The sequence below is a fragment of the Tamandua tetradactyla genome, chromosome 7 (genome assembly GCF_023851605.1).
Source record: "Tamandua tetradactyla isolate mTamTet1 chromosome 7, mTamTet1.pri, whole genome shotgun sequence".
Classification (NCBI taxonomy): domain Eukaryota; kingdom Metazoa; phylum Chordata; class Mammalia; order Pilosa; family Myrmecophagidae; genus Tamandua; species Tamandua tetradactyla.
In genome coordinates, this window is record NC_135333.1 from 114,485,662 (window position 1) to 114,504,560 (window position 18,899).

Sequence of the window (18,899 nt, forward strand, 5' to 3'; positions counted from 1 at the left end):
AAGTCATGTAATTTCAAAAACAATGTTAAGTACAAAGTCTCATCAAAATTAATTACGGGGACTTCCAGAGAAGATGGCGGCTTAGTAAGACACGCGGGTCTTAGTTCCTCCTCCAGAACAGCAACTAAAGAAACAGAAACAATACGAAACAGCTCCTGGAGCCACGACAGAGACCAAAAAGACAGCGTACCCCATTCTGGAACGGCTGAACGGGCAGGGAGAATCCGCTGCAGTGAGATACCCGAGGGGCACGCGCTTTCCCGGGCCGGGGCGGCTGGCAACCGGGGTCCCTTCCACACACGTGGCTTCCCGGTCCGACTGGGAACGTGGGATAGCGGGGCCCTCCCGCCACGCTTGGCGTCTCGGGCCAGCTGGGCAATTTGGACCGGTACTCCCCCAAGCCACGGTGGCCGGCGACCCCCTCTCCACGCGCGGTTTCCCGGGTCGACTGTGAGATTCGGATCGGCAAGTTAAAGGAGCCACAGCATCTTTTACTGGTGGGACCCGCAGACAGACAAGCGCCACAAGCGCCACCTACTGGGCAGGAAAAGAAAAACAGAGCCCAGAGATTTCACAGAAAAACGTTTCAACCAGCCGGGTCCCACACCCAGGGAAATCTGATCAAATGCCCAGACACCAGCAGAAAATAATGGATCATGCTCGGAAAATTGAAGATATGGCCCAGTCAAAGGAACAAACCAATAGTTCAAATGAGATACAGGAGCTGAGACAACTAATGCTGAATATACGAACAGAAATGGAAAACCTCTTCAAAAACCAAATCAATAAATTGAGGGAGGACATGAAGAAGACATGGGCTGAACAAAAAGAAGAAATAGAAAATCTGAAAAAACAAATCATAGAACTTATGGGAGTGAAGGACAAAGTAGAAAAGATGGAAAAAACAATGGATACCTACAATGGTAGATTTAAAGAGACAGAAGCTACAATTAGTGAACTGGAGGATGGAACATCTGAATCCCAAAAAGAAACAGAAACTATAGGGAAAAGAATGGAAAAACTTGAGCAGGGGATCAGGGAACTGAATGACAATATGAACTGCACAAATATACGTGTTGTGGGTGTCCCAGAAGGAGAAGAGAAGGGAAAAGGAGGAGAAAAACTAATGGAAGAAATTATCACTGAAAATTTCCCAACTCTTATGAAAGACCTAAAATTACAGATCCAAGAAGTGCAGCGCACCCCAAAGAGAATAGACCCAAATAGGCGTTCTCCAAGACACTTACTAGTTAGAATGTCAGAGGTCAAAGAGAAAGAGAGGATCTTGAAAGCAGCAAGAGAAAAACAATCTGTCACATACAAGGGAAACCCAATAAGACTATGTGTAGATTTCTCAGCAGAAACCATGGAAGCTAGAAGACAGTGGGATGATATATTTAAAATACTAAAAGAGAACAACTGCCAACCAAGACTCCTATATCCAGCAAAATTGTCCTTCAAAAATGAAGGAGAAATTAAAACTTTTATAGACAAAAAGTCACTGAGAGAATTTGTGACCAAGAGACCAGCTCTGCAAGAAATACTAAAGGGAGCACTAGAGTCAGATACGAAAAGACAGAAGAGAGAGGTATGGAATTAAGTGTAGAAAGAAGGAAAATCAGATATGATATATATAATACAAAAGCCAAAATGGTAGAGGAAAATATTATCCAAACAGTAATAACACTAAAAGTTAATGGACTGAATTCCCCAATCAAAAGACATAGACAGGCAGAATGGATTACGACCCAGCAATACCACTGCTAGGTATCTACTGAAAGGACTTAAGGGCAAAGACACAGATGGACATTTGCACACCAGTGTTTATAGCAGCATTGTTTACAGTTGCAAAGAGATGGAGACGGCCAAAGTGTCCGTCGACGGACAAGTGGCTAAGCGAACTGTGGTGTGTACCTACGATGGAATATTATGCAGCTTTAAGACAGACTAAACTTATGAAGCATGTAATAACATGGATGGACCTAGAGAACATTATGCTGAGTGAGTCTAGCCAAAAACTAAAGGACAAATACTGTATGGTCCCACTGATGTGAACTGACATTTGAGAATCAACTTGGAATATATCATTGGTAACAGAGACCAGCAGGAGTTAGAAACAGGGTAAGATAATGGGTAATTGAAGCTGAAGGGATACAGACTGTGCAACAGGACTAGATACAAAAACTCAAAAATGGACAGCACAATAATACCTAATTGTAATGTAACTATGTTAAAGCACTGAATGAAGCTGCACCTGAACTACAGTTTGTTTGTTTGTTTGTTTGTTTGTATCTTTTGTTTTTGTTTTTTTCTTTTTCCTTCTTTATATATATATTTTTATTATTATTATTTTAATTTTCTTCTCTATATTGACATTCTATATCTTTTTCTGCTGTTTTGCTAGTTCTTTTCCTAAATCGATGCAATAGTACTAGGAAATGATGATCATGCATCTATGTGATGAAACTAAGAATTACTGAGTGCATATGTAGAATGGAATGATTTCTAAATGTTGTGTTAATTTCTTTTCTTTTTTTAATTAATTAAAAAAATACAAAAAAAAAAGAAAAATTAATTACGGGTGTGGGCTATCCCGAGGAAAAATCCTCTCTGTTTGATGAATCTGTAAACCTAGAAAACAAGTTATATGCTTCCAAAATAAAATAGTGGGGCAGGCATAAGATAAATATTCCCATTCCAGAAAGCAGAAATTGGAAGATAAAACAGGGGTGATAGGTCCAAAACAGATTCAAAACCCAGCTGGGCAAACTCCTTTAGAAAGATCTCAAGGTCTGAGAGTTATCTGGGATTAATGCTTTATCTTCTGAACCTGCTGGAGCAGCAGGCCCACCCTTTCTAAGCATTTGCACAGCAGCAAAGCTTTCCCTGAAACCTGGGGTGTATGCCCCACCCTCTCCAAGCAATGAGGAGGTGACAGAACTCTTCTCAGAAAAACGGGACACAGACCCAAATCTCTCTGAGTTTTTGGACGGCAGGGTGGGAGCCCTGTCCCCTCCAAACAAGGGGACTAATGGCAAGCACAGAGGAGGACCACCCTTTCCACGCACGTGGGTGGGCCCACTCTCTTGGTCTGAGGAGATCTTTTCAGTCCAGGTTTCTGCTTCCATGGTTCTGCTCTTGAAGTCATTCTTCCTTCAATCCATCCCTTCTCTGCCTCTTTCAGTCCAAGATACACATTTCAGAAAACACTTAAGCTTTCCAGGAAGTGCAAAAGGACTTTCCAGAGATCCTTTCTGGATAACTGCATTTCCAATCCTGACTTACTCCAAAATGTCTTACTGGCCTGACTTGTTCCGAGGTGTCTCATTGGCCTGACGTGCTTCAAGGTGTCTGACTGGATCCATGTTCAGCCACATCCTCTTTAGCAAACAGTTGTTCAGTTAAACTCTCACATGGAACCCTATTCTCTTGGGACTCACTTCCCAGAAGCTGAGGGAGATCCTTGATAGAGCAGCTTCTGGCCCCAGAATCACACTGTCTGAATAACCTGAGAATTTTTAAAATCATCCATTGCTGGTTCTTTGTGCTTAATAGTTTAATTCTCAGCTTATCCCTTTTCTCTGAAGGAAAATCCAGGCAACACATTCCACACTTGGAAACCTCCTCGCTAAATATCTAAATTCATAATTTATAAGTTCCACTCTCAGTCTAACTCAGAACATAATTTTGCAAAGTTCACTTTATAACAAATATTCCAATTTGCAATAACACAGTCATCTTTTCCTTCTAAGGCCTCATCAGAAGTACTTTCTTTCTTTTTTTTTTTTTAGGTGTATGATCTGGGAATCGAACACAGGTCTCCCACATGGAAGGCGAGCATTCTACCACTGAACCACACGTGCACCCCAGAAGTAGTTTTAATGTCCATATTTCTACCAACAGCTTCTTCAAAGCAGTCTACGTTTTTTCCATCAAACATCTCACAATTCTTCCAGACGCTACCCATTACCTAATTCCAAAGCCATTTCTGACATTTTTAGGTATTTGCAAAAGCAGCATCCCACTTTCAAGTACCAAAAACTGTTTTAGTTTCCAGTTGCTAGAACAAATATCATACAATGGATTGGCTTAAACAATGGGAGTTTTTGTAGGGATAATTTCTTAAAATTGAGGTATGGAGGGAATACATATTTCCACTTAAGGAAATACAGTGCCATGTATTTAATTGCAAAATGTATTCCTGCTTTCCCACTTCCTGACATTTGAGCATTGAAAATAGTTGTTGATAATCTCTCACAACAAATTGACTCAGATGAAAGATGTGAATATACACATCCAAGACACTCAATGAATTCCAAACAGGATAAACTCAAATAGACCCACACCACAGCATATTAAAATTAAACTGTAGAATGCCAAATATAAAGAGAATTTTGAAAGCCACAAGAGAAAGCAATTGTCATGTACAAAGGAGTCTCAAAAAAGACTCTTCAGAAACCATGGAGGCAAGAAGGTAATGGGAAGACATATTTAAAGCGCTGAATGCAAAAAAATTATAAACTAAGAATTCTATATCTGGCAAAACTGTTTTCAAAAATGGGAGAAAGATAAGCCATTCCCAGATAAACAAAAGCTGAGGAAGTTCATTACCTCTAGACCAGACCTACTAGAGATGCTTAAGTGAGTTCTGCAGGTTGAAAGGAAAGGACCCTAGAAAACAGTTCAAAGCCACATGAAAAAATAAAGATATCTCTCCAGGAGGGTAATGGCATGGGTAAATATAAATGCTAGTATAATTTGGGGGGTGGTTAGTAACTCCACTTTTTACTTTCTATAGGATCTAAAAGGCATATAGGACCATAAAATGTAATGAGAAATCAGTAGTTTGGGACTCATAATGTATAAACATGTAATTTGTGACAAGAACAACACAAAGATGGGGAACAGAGGGATAAAGGATCATAGTTTGCCTATACTATTGCAGTCAAGTTAGTATCAAAGCAAATGATATTGCTACATATTTAGGATGTTAAATTTAAATCTTATGGACACTACAATGAAAATATTGGAGAATATCCAAACTCATAGAGACACAAAGTAGAGTACAAGATTGCCAGGGGTAAAGGACAGGGGAAATGTGGAATTAATGCATAATAGGTATAGGGTTTCTTTTGGAGACATGGGAAAGTTTTAGTAATGAAAGATGGTGAGGGTACCACAATATTATAAATATGGATTAATTCCACTGAATGTTATGCTGGAGTGGCTGAGATGGAAAAGTTTACATTGTATATATGTTCCCACACACACACAAAAGGAGAAAGAGCTAATAAAGAGACTTGACAAATGCAATTCCTGACCATGGACAGGATCTAATAAGGGGTTAGGAACGGTTCAACAGTACACTACTGGGGCATATGGTAAAATATGGGATCTAGACTATAGGCTTTAAATCAGTGTTAATTTTTTCTTGAACTTGACAACTGCACTTAAGGTGTTAAATAGTGAGTATCATTTTTAGGAAATGTGAATGGCAGTATAAAGTATTCTAGAATATTGTATATAACCTACACTCAAGTGTTCAGAAAATGGTGGTAGGTAAGTAAGTAGACAGATGGATAGATGGATGGAAGGAAGGAAAGGAAAGGGAAGGGATGGAAGGAAGAAAGAAAGATAAGGCAAATGTGGCACAATGTTGTAATTGTTGCATCTGGGTATTTGGAGGCTTAGGAGTATGTCAGAGTTCTCTGTATGGGGATGGATTTAGATTGTTTTTTTAACTGTCCTGTAGGTTTAAAGTACTTCAAATTGAAAAGTTTTTTTCTTTTTTAACTTTGAAATTCGCATTCACCAGAATGGCTATCATTTTAAAAATGGAAAGTAAGTGTTGCCAAGGGTGCAGAGAAATAGGAACTCTTGTACAATATTATTGGAAGGTAAAATGGCAGTTCTTAAAAAAATTAAGGATTAATTACCATATGATCCAGCAATTGCACTCCTTGGTATACATCCAGAAGAACTGAAAGCAAGGACTGGAACAGATAAGCCTACACCAATGTTCATAGCAGCACTATCACAATAGCCCAAAAGTGGAAATAGCCCAAGTATCCAGCAATGGGTGAATGGATAAACAAAATGTGGTATATTTAGAAAATGGAATATTACTTGGCCCTAAAAAGGAATGAAGTTCTTACTCATGCTACAACATACATGAACCTTGAAGACATCATATTGAGTTAAATAAACCAGACTCAAAAAGGACAGATATTATATGAATTCACTCATATAAAATAACTAGAAGTTGGAAATTCATACCGAATGAAAATAGATTACAGGAGGTGGGATGGGAAGTTAGTGCCTAATGGAATCAGTTTCTGTTTGGGGTGATGGAAAAGTTTTAGAAATGAATAGTAGTGATGGTAGCTCACCATTGTGAATGTAATTGTATACTTGAAACTGTTTATATGGGAAATTTTATATTGTATCATACACACATACAAATCAAAAGTGGAGGGAGTAAAAAATCATCACTTTGCAACCATCTATTAGTGACTCCTAAACCTGCATAGAGAAGGTATGAAGAGGAGCAGGCTATTTTCATAATCTCAAAATGTCTCCTTACAGATTATTTATTAGTTGCAAGGAGGAAAATTGTAACTGTACAGGGGAGAAATCAGACAATGCCTTGACCAAGTTAAGGCATTGTGGGCAACGTAGGCCTTTGGTTGTGCTTCCCTGAAAAGATGCAAATCACTTATGTCATTTTCCAGCCCAGAATGTATGACTCGCAGGGATGAATCCAGCTCTGGGACCGTGGGATCAACCTGGGACGTGGGATCCATCCTGACCACAAGGGGGAAAGAAGTGTAACTAATAAAGTATCAGTGGCAGAGAGAGTTCAAATAGAGTGGAGAGACTACTCCGCAGGTTGCTCTTATCCAAGCTTCAGGTAGACATTGCTACCTATCATACCATGCCAAACCCCAACCAGGACCATTCCAGCCAATGCTGAAGAACACCTAGGGCAATATACAAGATACCACAAGGGTTCCATGCACTAGCGCAACTTTCCAGAAACCTACAACCTCCAGATGGGTCCCTGGACCAGATAAGTCCTGAAACCTAGAGGGCCCAGCCGCTCCAGAACACCAGATAGTTCCATCTCCCTAACCCATACTAGTGACAGACCCTTCCAAGTTAAATTGTGGTTTTACTGTTGTTTGCTCTCTATCATCCACTTTCCTCAAAAGTCTCTGACCTTCAACCTCAGAGGGCTGCCACATCATAAGTGTCCTGCCCAGCTTCCCTGCTACCCAGCCTCTGGCCTGTCTCCATGCCAAAGCACATCTTCCTTACCCAATTATGTGGAAGCAAGTTTCTTGGATATTTATTGACCCTTTTGCTCTTAAAAGCAAAAGAACCCATTCCAACAAGTAGCTTTCTCAGCTGTTTCCAACTTTCTTGCTGTGCTGTTGACAGAAATACAATTTTGGCAACCCTGAGAATTATTTCATCCTTTCAGCAAGCACTATGTATTAGTTAGGGTTCTCTAGAGAAACAGAATCAACAGGAAATATTTGTGAATATAAAATCTATGAAAGTGTCTCATATAACCATGGGAATGTAGAGTCCAAAATCTGTAGGGCGGGCTGTGAAGCTGACGATTCCGATGATGGGTCTGCACAAACTCCACAGGAGAGGCTCGCTGGCTGAAGCAGGAAGAGAACCTGTCTCTTCTGAATCCTCCTTAAAAGGCTTCCAGTGATTAGATTAAATGTCACTCATTGCAGAAGACACTTCCCTTGACTGACTACAAATGGAATCAGCTGTGGATGCAGCCAACATGATCAGGATTTAATTCTATGAAATGTCCTCATAGCAAAAGACAGGCCAGCACTTGTCCAACCAGACAAACAGGTACCACCACCTGGCCAAGTTGATACATGAACCTGACCATGACAGTCAACCCCTCATCAACTTGACAGCTATATTCATCACCTTAAACCATACCTAATTTCTAAATATAAAACAAAAAAAAATGTTTTTTTTCTCTATCTAACAATACTCAACTGTCTTGCATATAACCAGAAACACATTAAATCTCTCCAGAATAGGGTGCAAGTCCTTGGGTAATATTCATTCTTAAACTTGATATCTCACAACTTAAATACTATAACATGAACAAAACAGCATTACAGTCCTCGTTTCTGTAACTGATCACATGGTCGTAGTACATATTTATCACTACCTTCTTCCATTACCCATTCCATGTTCCCTTTACCCTCAGCAAGCACTTCAGCTGGCTGTGGTTCTTTGCCTGATGGGGCAACCCAAGCCTTCATTCCTGAAGTTTCAGATCCATTGGTAGCCCTGCCTGAATTGGGTCATTGCAGTTTTCCATTGATTTTTTTTTTTATACAACCACTTCTTATTTTTTATCCATACATGGGGCCTTGATAAAAACCAAGGCCAACAAAAAATTGAGTAGTAACTCATAACCGTTTCTCTCCACGGAAATCTTTAGTAAAAGACAAAAGATTTATACGATTTGAAGAGAAATTAGAGTATCCCATTGATTTTAATCACAGGGCACGGTAGTACTAAAAGACACCCTAGGGGATCTCCTAAATTCCAGGAAAACTCTTCTTTACCTCCATTGTGTAGTTACAGTCTTATTTCCCCCTTATAGTCAGGGTCAATCACCCTAGCCAGTAATGTAGTCCCCTTCCTGGATTGTTGATCCAGGGGCATGAGTAGCTCCAAATGACCAGGTGACAGTTTTAGATTCCACTTCAATGGAATCATTGTTGTTTCTCCTGGTGGAAGCACTCCCCCTTTTGGAACTAAAACCTGTAGACCAGCAGAGCTCAGGATCACAGGGACAGGAAGCAAAAAATTTTCCTAGTGGATCACTAGGGGTAAAAGTGAGTGGTGCCACTCCCATTTCCACCCCTTGGTTCCTGGACCCCAGGGTCCTGGCTTTGGGAGAAACAGCATCATACAGCAGATGCTGTGTCAGAGCATATACAGCTTCCTAGAGAACATTACCCCAGCCCTTCAAGGTACTGCCACCTAGCTGGCCCTATAATTGAGTTTGCAAAAGGCCATTATTCCACCGTTCTATCAATCCAGATGCTTCTGGATGATGGGGGACATGGTGAGACCAGATTATTCCATGAGTATGTGCCCATTCCCACACTTCATTTGCTGTGAAGTGTGTTCCCTGATCAGAAGCAATGCTGTGTAGAATACCTTGACAATAGATAAGGCATTCTGTGAGCCCACGGATGGTAGTTTTGGCAGAAGCATTGTGTGCAGGGAAAGCAAACCCATTTCCAGAGTATGTATCTATTCCAGTTAGAACAAATAGCTGCCCTTTCCATGAAGGGAGTGGTCCAATGTAATCAACCTGCCACCACGTAGCTGGCTGGTCACTTGGGGGAATAGTGCCATATCGGGGGCTGAATGTGGGTCTTTGCTGCTGGCAGATTGGGCACTCAGCAGTGACTGTAGCCAGGTCAGCCTTGGTGAGTGGAAGTCCATGTTGCTGAGTCCATGCCTAACCTCCATCCCTACCACCATGGCCACTTTGTTCATGAGCCCATTGAGCAATAATAGGAGTTGTTGGGGAAAGAGGCTGACTGGTATCCACAGAACGAGTCATCTTATCCATTTGATTATTAAAACCTTCCTCTGCTGAAGACACCCTCTGGTGCACATTCACATGGGACACAAATATCTTCATGTTTTTAGCCCACTCAGAAAGGTCTATCCACATACCTCTTCCCCAGCTCTCTTTGTCACCAATTTTCCAATTATGGTCTTTCCAAGTCCCTGACCAGCAGCAACAGCCCACGAGTCAATGTACAGTTGCACCCATGGCCAGTTCTCCTTCCAAGCAAAATGAACAACCAGGTACACTGCTCAAAGTTCTGCCCTCTGGGAGTATTATCCTCACCACTGTCCTTCAAGGACACCCCAGAAAGGTGCTGTAGTGCTGCAGCTGTCCACTTTTGGTAGTACCTGCATATCATGTGTCATGGTTAGGGACAGGTGTCAACTTGGCCAAGTTGTGGTACCTGTTCATCTGATTGGGCAAGTGCTGGCCTGTCTGTTGCAATGAGGACATTTCATAGGATTAGGTCATGATCATGTCAGCTACATCCACAGCTGATTCCATTTGTAATCAGCCAAAGGGGAGTGTCTTCTGCAATTAGTGATGCTAAATCCAATCATGGGAAGCCTTTTAAGGAGGACTCAGAGGAGACAGGTTGCATTCCTGCTTTGGCTGGTGAGCCTCTCCTGTGGAGTTCATCCAGGCCATCCGTTGGAGTCATCGGCTTCGCAGCCTGCCCTGTGGATTTTGGACTCTGCGTTCCTACGGTCACGTGAGACACTTTCATAAATTTTATATTTGCAAGTGTTCCCTGTTGATTCTGTTTCTCTAGAGAACCCTAACTAATATATCATGTTGAACCATCTGTAAACCAGACTGGAGATTTCTCTTCCTCAGTCAATTCACTGTAAGGAACTCCCCAAGAAGTCATAGCTCTGGTCTGGGAAAGAGAAGGTAATGTGGCAGGAGTGGAGACCATGGGCATTTGGGCCACTTCCTCGGGTAAATTACTTGTGCCTTCAGGACCTGCTCTGGCCCTATCTTGTATATGCCTGTGCTGGTTTGAAAGGAAGTATACCCCCTAAGAAAAGTCATGTTTTAATGTAAATCCCATTTCATAACGGTAGAATAATCCCTATTCAATACTGTATATTTGAAACTGTAATGAGATCATCTCCCTGGTTGATGTGATTTAGTTAAGAATGGTTGTTAAACTGGATTAGGGGATGACATGTCTCCACCCATTTGAGTGGGTCTTGATTAGTTTCTGAAGTCCTATAAAAGAGGAAACATTTTGGAGAATGAGAGATTCAGAGACAGCAACACTACAAAGCAGAGAGTCCACCAGCCAGTGACCTTTGGAGATGAAGAAGGAAGACACCTCCCGGGGAGCTTCATGAAATAGGAAGCCAGGAGAGAAAGCTAGCAGATGACACCGTGTTCGCCATGTGCCCTTCCAGCTGAGAGAGAAGCCCTGACTGTGTTCGCCATGTGTCTTCTCACTTGAGAGAGAAACCCTGAACTTCATTGGCCTTCTTGAACCAAGGTATCTTTCCCTAGACGCCTTTGATTGGACATTTCTTTAGACTTGTTTTAATTGGGACATTTTCTCGGCCTTAGAACTGTAAACTAGCAACTCATTAAATTCCCCTTTTTAAAAGTCATTCCATTTCTGGTATATTGCATTCCAGCAGCTAGCAAACTAGAACAATGCCATTTCCGTTTTATGATGGAGTGTTGCTGCTCACACCCAACTTTATGGCTTGGTGGGTCAGACAACACCCAACTCATGATAGGCAACTCAGGTCTCATGGTAACTTGGTGGCCCAAGGTTAAGCGTTCAAGTCTCTACTAAGGCCCAGAAGCAGGCCTCAAAAGGAGAGTAGTTACCCTCAACAGTTGATAAGGCTTTGCTCCAAAATCCTAAGGGTCTGCATTGTGATTCTCCTATAGGGGCCTGCCAAAGGCTCCAAACAGCATCTCTGTTTGCCACTGACACTTACAGCACCATTGGATCTGCTGGATCATATGGTCCAAGTGGCAGAACAGCTTGTACGGCAGCCTGGTCCTGTCGCAGAGCCTCCTCTTGTTCAGGTCCCCAATGAAAATTAGCAGCTCTTCTGGTCACTCGATGAATGGGCCAGAGTAGCACACTCAAATGAGGAATATGTTGTCGCCAAAACCCAAACAGACCAACTAGGCATTGTGCCTCTTTTTTAGTCATATGAGGGGCCAGATGCAGCAACTTATCCTTCACCTTAGAAGTGATATCTCGGCATGCACCACACCACTAGACACCTAGAAATTTCACTGAGGTGGAATGTCCTTGTATTTTTGTGGGATTTATCTCCCATCCTCTGACACACAAACGCCTTACCAGTAAGTCTAGAGTCATTGCTACTTCTTGTTCACTAGAGCCAGTTAACATGATATCATCAATATAACGAACCAGTGTGATGTCTTGTGGGAGGGAGAAACGATCAAGGTCCCTGTGAGCAAGAGTATGACATAGGGTTGGAGAGTTGATATACCCTTGAGGTAGGACAGTGAAAATATATTGCTGACCTTGCCAGCTGAAAGCAAACTGTTTCTGATGGTCCTTACTAACAGCTATTGAGAAAAAAGCATTTGCCAGATCAATAGCTGCATACCAGGTACCAGGGGATGTATTGATTTGCTCAAGCAATGATATTACATCTGGAACAGCAGCTGCAATTGGAGTTACCACCTGGTTGAACTTATGATAATCCACTGTCATCCTCCAAGACCCATCTGTTTTCTGCACAGGCCAAATAGGAGAGTTGAATGGAGATGTGGTGGGAATCACCACCCTTGCATCCTTCAAGTCCTTAAGAGTGGCAGTAATCTCTGCAATCTCTCCAGGAATCTGGTATTGCTTCTGATTTACTATTTTGCTAGGTAGGGGCTGTTCTAGTGGCTTCCACTTGGCCTTTCCCACCATAATAGCCCTCACTGCGTGAGTTAGAGAGCCATTGTGGGGATTCTGCCAGTTGCTCAGTATGTCTATTCCAATTATACATTCTGAGACTGGGGAAATAACTACAGAATGGGTCCGGGTGCCCACTGGACCCACTGTGAGACAGAATTGAGCTAAAACTCCATCGAACACCTGACCTCCATAAGCCCCCACTCTGACTGGTGGACCAGAGCGATGATTTAGGTTCCCTGGAATTAATGTCACATTGGAACCAGTGTCTAATAATCCCCGAAATATCTGATCATTTCCTTTTCCCCAACGCACAGTTACCCTAGTAAAATGCCATCGGTCACCTTGGGGAGGGCTTGGAAGAAGATTAACAGTATAGATTTGGCAGTGTAATAGGGTTCTCCCCCAAAGGGACCTGGGTCTGCAAACTTCATTCAAGGGGCTCTGGGTCTGCAAACTATCTCAAGTCTGGAAATTGATTAAGGGGCCATGACTCTGTGCTTTTGTAAGTTGGGTTCAACTTCTGTTCACTTGACTAGAACTCTTGTTTATACAGCTCAAACTAGAATTTAGTAGACTGCCCATCTATTTTATTTCTAGGTACCCCATGATTTACTAGCCAATGCCACAAATCTCTGTGAGTCAGAATATTTTGACTCCTGTTTTGAGTTTGCTGCCTATTATAATAGCCAAGTCCACTTTGCCATTGGCGATTAAGTGCTGCCACCTCGCTGCTGCGAACTCGGGATCCAGTCATCCCCATTGTGTGTAAGGATTCCAGCTCAGTGACAGAAGTTCCCACAGTAATATCTGACCTACAGAGAAGTAAAACTACAGAATTCATCAGGGATGATGACACTAGTCTCACAAAATTATTTCTCACAGTTCTGGTAAAAGGTGCATCCTCTGGACATTCCTGGGGTGTAAGAGCAGGCTTTGCATGATAAATCCACTCTAACATTCCAATCTCTCTAAGCCTCTGGATCCCCTCATCTACATTATACCAGGGCTATTCTGGCATTTCAACCTCAGGTAAAGTCAGCCACCTTTTGATCCATGTTTCAGCCAACCATTCAAATAAACTGTTAATGCCTTTTCTAACCCCTCGAGCTATAACATTAAATGCAGAATCTATGCTGAGTAGGCCCATATCAATAAATTCAGCCTGATTCAGCCTTATATCCCTCCTACCATTATCCCACACCCTTAAAATCCATTGCCACACATACTCCCCTGATTTCTGTCTATATAAATTGGAAAACTCACACAGTTCTTTTGGAGTATAATGTACCTCCTCATGTGTGATACTTTGTACCTCATCTTTAGGGGCCTGTTGGGTGGTGGGGGTGGGTCATGAAAAGAATTAGAAGCATCTTCTAAGCCATTTGCTTCAGGGCATTCATTTGCAGTTTCATCTGGTGAAACACGATTAATTACTTTATGGCTAATCCCTTCAGGTGGAGGTTGGGTGGCCAATTCCTCAAGGCAGACTGGACGTGGGGTGGCTATGTCCTCAGGGAAAACTATTACAGGGTTATCTAGAGAAGACTCAGCATGACCTACCTAGGGTTTCAACCTCTCCACCAATATCATTATCAACCCGTATGTCGCCATTTTTCAGGGTCCCATTCCTTTCCAATCAATGCCTTCACTTTACGGCAGATACTATGCAAGATTGAGATTTCAGTTTATACTGTAAAATTGCTACTCTAACAATAAGATTCTGAGTCTGATTTTCAGAGATCTCAAGTTTACAGCTACAGGAAATAAGATTTTCCTTCAGGACACTCATAGAAACGTCTACATCTGTCAGACGGCGCTTAAGCTTCCTGTTTGAAGCCTTGAGCCCATCCCTTTCACTCATTAATGTATACAGTGTATCTAACAACAACCAGTCAACATCTCTACACTTTCTACTTCCACAAAACTCCATAAAGGCGTCAAAAACATTATCCCCCAGAGCCTGGCTTTGTACAAGCAAAGCATTAGAAGAATCGAATGGTGATATTTTGACTATTTCTTTTGCCAACTCACTCCATGGAATGGCAATGTCATTCTGATTATGAGTCCTTAATGCCTTTGAGTCCTTAGTGCCTTTAAGTCCAGTCAGTTTAGAAAACCATTCATAAAAACCCATTTTTAAGATTCTGTTTCTTAAGAACCACTCCTGGTATCAAGTTATATTAGTTAGGGTTCTCTAGAGAAACAGAATCAACAGGAAATATTTGTGAATATAAAATTAAAGTGTCTCAAATAACCATGGGAATGTAGAGTCCAAAATCTGTAGGGCAGGCTGTGAAGCTGACGATTCCGATGATGGGTCTGCACAAACTCCACAGGAGAGGCTCACTGGCTGAAGCAGGAAGAGAACCTGTCTCTTCTGAATCCTCCTTAAAAGGCTTCCAGTGATTAGATTAAATGTCACTCATTGCAGAAGACACTCCCCTTGCTTGACTACAAATGGAATCAGCTGTGGATGTAGCTGATGTGATCATGACTTAATTCTATGAAATGTCCTCATAGCAAAAGACAGGCCAGCACTTGTCCAACCAGACAAACAGGTACCACCACCTGGCCAAGTTGACACATGAACCTGACCATGACACACTAGATCCACAACATTCAGTTAATAAAACAGTCCTAACCCTCACACCTGTGAGTCATATACACCTGTCATCAGAAGCAGGCTCCATTCATGGTTAAGAGGTTGACTTCTGGCTCCACCATTTAAAAGTAGGGGCTGAAAGCAAATCAACAAGTACCTGGAGTTCATTAACTCAACAGTGTCACTCACTTAGTAAGTATCAGATGGCATTTTAGGAGGTAACAATACAAAATCTCTTGTCTTAGAGGGTTCACACTCTAGTTGGGTGAAACAAAATAAAAAATGAATAAGTAAAGTTAAAAATGAGTAAATAAAATAAGCAAACAATATCCTCCCATGGCATGGGTAAAAACAGGGAGGATTAAGGGAAAATAAGCGTGGGCATAGGGAATCCAAATGTAATTCAAAATAGAACAGTCAAGGAAGGCTTCACCGAAGAGGTGACATCTGAACAAAGATCTGCAGGCAATGAGGGAGCTACCTATGTAGATGAATAAACATTCCAGTCAAATGGGGACAGCAGGTGCAAATGCCTTGGGGCAAGAGCATACCTAAATTGAGGGATGACTGGTATTAAATTTTGAACTCTTTGAGGGCAGAGAGAGGGCTTACACACAGCAGGTGGTCAGTAAATGTTGATGGAAGAGAGGGAAAAGAGAGACTGTGATATTTGGATCCAGAAATTTAAGGTTGAGTTGTTCTTTTTTTCTTTTTTTTTTGTTTGGTCTTTAACAATGAGGATTTATAAGTTCACAAGCTTACAGTTCTGAGGCCGTGAAAATGTCCAAATCAAGGCATCATCAACACCACATCTTCTTTCTGCAGATAGGCTGTTGTTGATACAGGACTTTTCCGTCACATGGCAAGGCACATGGAGGTATCTCCTGGTCTCTCCCTTCTCTTATGGGTTTCACTGCTCTCAACTTCTGGCTTCTTCTCTGCTTCTGTGGCTTTCTCTCTCAAAATCTATGTTTTTTTTCTCTGTCTACTGTGTATTTTTCTCCGAATTTCATCCTCTTATAAAGGATTCCAGTAAGAGGATTAAGACCCACCTGGGACATTCCTCAAATGAAATAACCTAATCAATAGGTCCTGCCCACAAAGGTCTATACCCCACAAGAATGAATTAGCTTTAAAAAAAATTTTTCTTTTCTGGGGGTACATAACAGTTTCAAACCATCACATGAGGCAAAGGATAAGTTGTTGCATCTAGCTCCACCTACAACCAAAAAAAGAGACACAAAGCCTAGTTGTTTCTTTGGATTTTGGAGGCAATCTATTTCTCATTTGGGTGTGCTACCATGGCCCATTTCCTGAGTGACTGAAAAGCTGTTATTTTGAGTGGAAACTAGAACAAGAGGAGGCTCTGCAACAGGTCCAAGCTGCCAGCCAACCTGCTTTGCCACTTGCTCCATATGATTTGCATGTTCAATGGTGCTGGAAGCTTCACAGGCAAATAAGAGCTGCTGTTTGGAGTCTTGGGCAGGCCAGTACACCACCATTCAATATGACCTTCACCCTCACAAGATTTTGCCCAATGTTTATCTGCCAAATTTTTCATTACAACAGCACATTCACAAAGCGTTTCTTCATCCTCACGGTGTTCTCTCCAGATCTTATCAAAATCTCCCACTTCCGGGTACTTCTTGCGAAGCCTACGGTGGGCGCTCTTCACCACCCCAGAGCTTCTCCTGTTCCAGCTTCCGCTCCTGCTCCGGGGGCGGCGGAGAGCTCGGGGGTCCGGCCCCCTGCCCGCGAGCAGCGCCTCGGCCGCGGGCCCCAGCTCCATATCGCTGCCGCCGCCGCCGCCCCCGCAGCCGTTCGCCTGGCGGAGGAGGTGGCGAAGCTGACGGTGAATTTTTGAAGCAGAGAAAAAGCACCAGCGGTTTTCGGAACGTGAAGAAAAGGTGATTAATTGATTTTTTATGCCCTGTGGTCTGGCCTTCTCTTAAAATCATTTCTCAAATGGAGATGGTTCAAGGAATCTGAAGATTCTGTTTTTGCTCTCTGGCTTTGCTTTGTGTTGAAAATAAATATTTTTGTTTGCTGTTTTACTATATTTAAGGCATTTTGCAAACATAAAGAATACTTTAAGATTAGGGCTTGGAAATCAAATTATAAATATTCCCCAAACAATTTTATTATTTGAAAGAAAGTAAAATACCATTTATGACAAGAATAACAAGTTGATAGGGAAATTATTAGTAATTTATGAATAGAAAAAAATTTTTTTCTCCAAATTGCCAAGAGAATTGGATGTTCTTTTGCTATGGTCTGTATAATCTGTATTTGTCTCTTCAAATACATTTGGATGACTTTTACATGACCACATTATTGCTTTTATAAATGATATTTTTAGAAATTGGAAATAACAGAAAGTTCTGGTAGACTTGAAACTTCTTAATAACTTGTATAACTAAAGTCCTCTTTCCCAAAAAGTGACCAAGAGGAATACCAGCACAAGATTTTTAGGTATTAAGGGATATTTTTATGTAAGACAGTAATGAGACTAGAGGACACAACAGTAATTTGGTTGTTGAGTTGCTTTTATTTTTTAACCGGGCGGCTTGTTTAAATTCAGAAGGAAAAATTATTTTGCGTTTTTTGTTTGTGTGTATTTTTCAAGTGATAAATAGACAAGGCTCTGGTTTCAAGATATAATCATTGTTTTCAATGTCACTAAATTACAATTAATTTTAGAGTGACTCCACTTTTGGTCTTTCCCTCTCCCCTAAGGTTTTTAGGAGAAAATTTCTTCCCATCTTTAGTTTCTCTTATACCTGCCCTACCCCCTTATTTTTCAAAAAAGAAAAAATTGCATTCCCCATTATTTGGTTGAGATTAAAAGAAACAGAATTCAAAACAGACCAATATAAATTTTAACTTTATTATTCTCCTATTACAAAAATAATGTATATCATTGTAAGAGAAAATGGGAAGCACTAAAGAAGTTAATTTTAAAATCTCCCATTATCTCAATCCAGTGAAACTATTAACATTTTGTTAATTTCATTTCACAAATCTTTTCCTATTTTTTTTTTTTAATATGGAACGCTTCATGAATTTGCGTGTCATCCTTGCGCAGGGGCCATGCTAATCTTCTCTGTATCGTTCCAATTTTAGTATATGTGCTGCCGAAGCGAGCACCTATAGCTTTTTAAACTTATCTCAGATATTACTGTATATAAAATCTTATATCCAGTTTCTTCAGCATAACATTATATTAAAGGCTTTTTTTCCTCATATCAATAAAAATCCTCTTTATAAACATAATTTTAATGGCAGAATAACATTCCATCTATATGGATATACTATAGTTAACTTAAATGTCCTTATATCAAATATTTAATAGGGGAGTTAGTAGATCAAGCATATGAACGTTATTAAGGCCACTTTGTTTTCCAGAAAGGTTGTCCTTGAGATGCAGGGAGGGAATGCAGAGCCCTTGTGAGGGTGAGGGTGGCCTCAAGGTGGGCAGCCGGGAGGAGAGGCTCACAGGTCCTGGCCTAGCCGCTCCAGCTCTCTGAGGAGGAAGTCCATATCGGCCCGGGTCAGCGCAGGGTTGGCCACAATCATGCGGAAGAAGTTGCCCCGGGTCCCATGGGGCTGGTAGCCAATCATCATGGAGCCCTCCTTCACCATGCGCTCCTTGAGCACTGGGGCCACCTGTGGGGTTGGTGCGGGGACAGCCCCAGTGAAGCCCGGAGGCCTGGCCTGCCCAGCAAACCCCAGATCCTCTTCCTTCCTGTCCAGCCACTTGAGGCAGCCCT

At 41.6% G+C, this 18,899-nt stretch overlaps 1 protein-coding gene and 2 non-coding genes across 6 annotated transcripts in view; all 3 read right to left on the reverse strand.

The window, feature by feature from the left end:
• Positions 1-8,410: 8,410 nt before the first annotated feature.
• LOC143643094 (U5 spliceosomal RNA) lies at positions 8,411-8,529 on the reverse strand. Its single transcript, XR_013156131.1, has one exon. It is a non-coding gene; the product is annotated as a U5 spliceosomal RNA (small nuclear RNA).
• A 9,109-nt stretch (positions 8,530-17,638) lies between these two features.
• The window catches only part of CSAD (cysteine sulfinic acid decarboxylase), a 43,514-nt gene continuing 42,253 nt past the window's right edge, over positions 17,639-18,899 (reverse strand). For all 4 annotated transcript variants that reach the window (XM_077110815.1, XM_077110813.1, XM_077110812.1 and 1 more), the window contains one exon: positions 17,639-18,795. In XM_077110815.1, coding sequence (XP_076966930.1) covers positions 18,622-18,795 — 174 coding nt within the window. In that variant the 3' untranslated portion in view covers positions 17,639-18,621. The remainder of the gene's footprint in view (positions 18,796-18,899) is intronic.
• On the reverse strand, positions 18,170-18,276 carry LOC143642918 (U6 spliceosomal RNA). Its single transcript, XR_013155977.1, has one exon. It is a non-coding gene; the product is annotated as a U6 spliceosomal RNA (small nuclear RNA).